The sequence below is a fragment of the Loa loa genome (assembly GCF_000183805.2).
Source record: "Loa loa unplaced genomic scaffold supercont3.248, whole genome shotgun sequence".
Taxonomy (NCBI): domain Eukaryota; kingdom Metazoa; phylum Nematoda; class Chromadorea; order Rhabditida; family Onchocercidae; genus Loa; species Loa loa.
Window position 1 is genome coordinate 73631 of NW_018108428.1, and position 5107 is coordinate 78737.

The window sequence follows — 5107 nt, forward strand, 5'->3', positions numbered from 1 at the left end:
GAGAGAGAGGGAGGGAATGGGTAGAGATGGATCATTTAAATTTGAATTGATGAGAGAAAAGAAATAACAAATAGTTTCCAAACAGACATTTTTAAACAAATTTGTAATTGTCCCAATCTTCATCCATGTTTTGAGAGTTGTATTTAGCGGTTGGCCGAAGGAGTGGACGATTGTTTCTTGCTTATGGTCAACTTATTTTTAGATCTACACTTCACATTTTTGCGTTCAAGTCAATATCATTATTTCACGTCATTTTCCACGTATCTATATGATGGCTGATATTGTACGTGCAGCAGGTATGCTAATTTATCGTCATAACGCTGGTCGAATTGAATATTTACTATTGCAAGCATCTTATCCTCCGTATCATTGGACTCCACCAAAAGGTTGGTATTTATTTAAATGATACCTCATAAGAGCTATATATTGATTTCTACCTTTGCTATGGTTAGACTTTTGTTCCTTATTACCAAGATGTACTTCCAAGGTGTACCAAGGTGTACCTTGCAATACCAAGCAAACCGTGTATCTCATTGTCCTTCCCTCATAATCTTATTTATACACCTTTTTTAATCTCAATCTATTGATATGTATATTCAAGTAATGTTTTTATTTCTGGACAAAGACAATATGCTATATTTCACCCTTAATTTGCTGGGTATTTTCCAGGTAAGACTACTTAGAATTCAGAGAATCTTTCGCCATTTCCGTGTTGCAACTTCATTTTATCATACTTTCACTTTAAACTGAATACAATCTTAGAATATTATCGGATGATGATTTTAAAAGTTGCAAATTTCATTTCCCATTATTAACGTAATTAAGGCTTAAGTAAAATACAAACGAGGATGTTCAAATTTTGATTTTAAGTATATCATTTTAGATGAAATCTTGTCTGAAGATTGGCAGTCTTGTTTAGATTTATACACAAAGTTTATTTAGATATTTTTCAAGGTCATGTTGATCCCGGTGAAGACGAATGGTTGGCAGCGTTACGTGAAACTTCTGAAGAAGCTGGAATAACGGCCGACAACTTGGATGTACATGTGGACTTCGTGGAAGTTATGAAGTATGTGGTGAAAAAAAGTAACCGGTATGGGGAAGAAGTTAACAAACAGGTGAGAAACTTTCAAGGTTTAATTTATTCCTGGTAATTATTGTAGTTATAATTACATTTGTCGTCCATGCTATTTAGCATGAGCATTACATGGCTGGCGTTCTATGAGAAAAAGACATACTTAGAATATTTTCCATTTGTATTCCTAGAAGGGCGCTGGATTTGTAGAATATCCTCATCAACATTCACTTTTTTTTCTTTTTTTTTTCAGAAGACAGTCAAGTATTGGCTGGCAAAGTTAAAAAATGATGAAGGGATTAGATTGTCAGATGAGCATCAAAATATCAAATGGTTACCGGCCAATGAAGCTAGTCTGTTGGCACAATACAAGGAAATGCAAGATTTGATTCAAAAAGCGGAGGAATATTTAGTTAATAAAAAGTAGATCTTTAAATGTACTGCTATCGCTATACTTTTCAGCAACTATTGATAAGTTGTCATGACCTCTATATTTACTAATTCCTAATTGTCAGGCTTTTGTAGGATGTCGTTAATTTACGTTGGTAAGTTATAGCCCTTATAGTTAACATTATTTATGAATACGATTTTTCCATTTGATGAATCTCTACCACAGCCTGTTAATATCTTCAATTTCAACTTTAGTTCGTGTATATCATTTCAGTATTTATGACACACATTAATGTTTGAGGTTCTTAGAACTTTCAGGTATATTATCGCGCAAAAATGCATGTAGATATTATCAAAGTTTCATTTTACTTAGACGTTTCAATGTTTAATTGTTTTTAAAACTTTCAACTTTTTGAAGTATTTTATCAGTGTTACGAATGTTTTGTTAATTCATGTTCCTCAGAAATTTCCACCGAGTAAAACTATTTCATATTTACATTTTTACAATTTGCTGAAAGCTGTCATTGTCTTTATTTTTGTCGGCCATTAATTGATTCATTGTATTTTTTTCGTTTTGTTTATATTGCGAACATTCTAATGTTCTTGGAAGATTTAATTTTCCGACAATTTCATCGTGTTGTTTTGATGAGTCGTCCATTACTGTGAAAAGAAAAAGGAATGAATTGGAAGAACTTTTACAGTTTTAGGCAAGTATGTTAACTGTTTTTACCGATTGTAGAATCTAATTCGTGGTAGCTTCTGTCTAATCTAAAAAAGGGATAAGGAAAAATTCGATCTTCCAAAGCTAGGTGCAAATTATTACTTATAGTTTCTTGCCATTTGCATGCCCAACAGATATCGGGACATTATTTTGGGTTTCTATAGATATGTTGTTTAAATTCAATTTTTTTTTTTTTTTTTGTTAAAGCAATAGCAGGATATCGATGTAATAACGAGTCATGCAAATGGCATATATTACCCTAGCAATGGTGTTTTGTTCTATGTTAGATTCTAGATTTCAGATTTGAGAATTTATAATGTAATTATTTACATTACCTTTCACGTCCATCATATAACCGTGGTTCACGTGACATGATTCTTCATTTAGTAGAATAGAGGATGAGGAGTTTTTACCGCTTCGTAATGACCAACTGTTTTTATGTGTCGCATATTCTTCAGGGGTACTGTAAAGTGAGTTGCATTTTGGAATTTCACATGCAAAATCGAGAAATATATCTTAAGCATAATTCAACTAGCGCTAAATTTATCCACTGAAGAATGTACTTCTTACCTTGCACTTGTGGTATGTATTGCAGTATTTCTTGGAAGGCGTCGACTGATATCAGTACTGAAAAAGATGGAATGAGCTTTTTTTAATACTTAATTTAACGATAAAAGTAAAGATGCATATAGAACTAGAATCAAGTATAAATTCTTAAAGTATATTATGTATAAATATAAATAAATAAACAAATATGTATATATATATGTTGATTTTGTAAGAAATATATCGTTAATTGCTTAAGGTTTTTTTTCTTCGTAGCTTATGGTTTCGTTTTTTCAATATTTTTTTTCTCCTTTTAATCAGTTAAGACTAAGGTATTAGATTAAAGCTATTAAAACTGCAAGGCTTTTTTTTTTAATTTTTTAAATTGCAAGCCTTTTTCGAAAGATTACATACATATATATATATATATATATATACATATGCATCGAAACTATCTTTGACATATTTTGTAACAGATATATCGTTGATTGAACAATTGTATTATTTGAATATTCTGTTGGTTCATTTGTTCAGTATAATTATATTTATATAATAACTATGATAATTTATATAATATCATGTAAACAAATGATTTCATACTTCCTATCATCCATAAAATTTTGCCTTTGCGATGTTTGCCTTCTGTTTATTGGATAGCTACTATTACTGATACTACTTGTACTATTTCGTTTTAATGGTATCATCAATACATGTTTCATATCACATGGTTCCCTGTAAAGATGACTGATTATTGATATGAATTTTAAAATCTTTTCATGGTTATTTTTACAACTTACACTTATTTTGTTAATCATTTATTTGTTATACGTTTATTTGTTTATGAATTTATATATCGTATGAATTATTCATGATAATTTTTCATATTAGTAATATGTCCTATCTTCCTCATTTAATTTTCTGTATATATATTAAAAAATTTTTCACTTTAAATAATTTTCTGAAATATTTCATCACTTCACTTTTGGATATATTTTAAATGAATATTCAATATTCGAAAATTTATCAAATATATGCGTAACATTACGTAAATTTTGTAGCTGAACCCACTAAACCATCTTGTCTTTCATTGTTTTTAATAGATTGTTCGCTATATAATGCTTCAATATTACGATTCCAAAATGCATCTTTCAACTGTTTTGGTACATCATCACTTGTACCATCTGCAATTTTCATCCCTACCTGAAATAGTTGTTTTTAATTTTGTAAATTATACTTTAATATTGTTAAGGTTAAATAAATATCCTTAAAAAAAAAACGATTGAACAAATATCAAATGAAATCTGTTAAATTTATCTAATTATTATCAAGCAGACATTGAAATGAATGGTTAATGTTGATAATATGATTTAGTTCATAATTATATTTCGTTATTGTTTTCCAGATAGTTTTATGAATTTTGGGAAGAGACAATATACTTTTTGAATCATTACGTCATCTGGAAGAGAAATATCATTTTAGCGGAAGTATGGTAATAGTAAGTATATGAACATTTTTGTGCTAATTGATATGATAATTATCATATCCGTAATGTAACTGTTATATTAACGCAAAAAGATAACTATCATTTTTGGAAAAAGAATAGTAGGATAGTTATCTTTTGATAGTTAAAAGATTACTATCATATCATATTAATGGAAAAGATAATTGTTATTAATATGATAGCTGTTTTTTGCATAAGACAGTGATTATTTTAAAAACAATTGTGATTTTTCATTCAATTAAATGAAAAAAATTTTATCAAAAATATACTTTAAAGTTTCGATCAATGAGTGCATTTGTTTCGAAATCATCATCATCTTCACCAAATGGATTAATAAGTACCATTGCAACCTTTATCCAAGCCATATAAAAAAAGAATTTTATAGCTGGTGTTAATGGGAACCATCGATTTAACTGCAATAATATGTATGTATAAATAATCTAAATGATTAATAGGGGAATAGCTAAACATAAATACTATAAATGATTGATAGCTAATTAGTAAGGGAATAGTTAAGATATCAGTTTCTTTTATAAAAACTGCTCTCATATTCTAAGTTCCATTTTGTTCTGTTTTTTTTCTTTCGTTTTTCAACAAAATTTTCCAAAAATAAATGGAGAAAAGAGGAAAAAGAAAAAAAAAGTGAAATGGATTCATTTGCTAACAATTGCTATGGTACGTGACGTTTCTGTCGTATTATTTTGTGCCGCTGATAGGATAATTTCTTGCTTTGAAATAAGTATTATAAAAAAGTGGACATGTATTGCCAGATATACTAATTGAGGATATGCTAACGGTAATGGTACCCAATCAAATTTCCGTAAATTAGCTAAATTATTTCGGAAGCATCTAATTTCCTGAAAATAAATTGGAT

At 29.0% G+C, this 5107-nt stretch overlaps 3 protein-coding genes across 3 annotated transcripts in view; 1 reads left to right on the forward strand and 2 right to left on the reverse strand.

Moving 5' to 3' along the window:
• The first annotated feature begins 194 nt into the window (after positions 1-194).
• On the forward strand, positions 195-1519 carry LOAG_12459 (bis(5'-nucleosyl)-tetraphosphatase). Its single transcript, XM_003147972.2, has 3 exons — positions 195-386; positions 955-1118; positions 1329-1519. Exons 1-3 carry the CDS (start codon positions 269-271, stop codon positions 1500-1502), a joined length of 456 nt encoding a protein of 151 aa, XP_003148020.2. The 5' UTR covers positions 195-268; the 3' UTR covers positions 1503-1519.
• A 769-nt stretch (positions 1520-2288) lies between these two features.
• On the reverse strand, positions 2289-3451 carry LOAG_12460 (hypothetical protein; the record flags this gene model as incomplete). Its single annotated transcript, XM_003147973.1, has 4 exons — positions 2289-2344; positions 2522-2649; positions 2757-2813; positions 3333-3451. 4 exons carry the CDS (start codon positions 3449-3451, stop codon positions 2289-2291), a joined length of 360 nt encoding a protein of 119 aa, XP_003148021.1.
• Positions 3452-3773: 322 nt separating this feature from the next.
• The window catches only part of LOAG_18288 (hypothetical protein), a gene marked incomplete at both ends in the record, with an annotated part of 2187 nt that continues 853 nt past the window's right edge, over positions 3774-5107 (reverse strand). The window contains 3 exons of the mRNA XM_020450949.1: positions 3774-3932; positions 4503-4646; positions 4899-5090. Of these exons, the coding sequence (XP_020305320.1) occupies positions 3774-3932; positions 4503-4646; positions 4899-5090 (495 nt within the window). The remainder of the gene's footprint in view (positions 3933-4502; positions 4647-4898; positions 5091-5107) is intronic.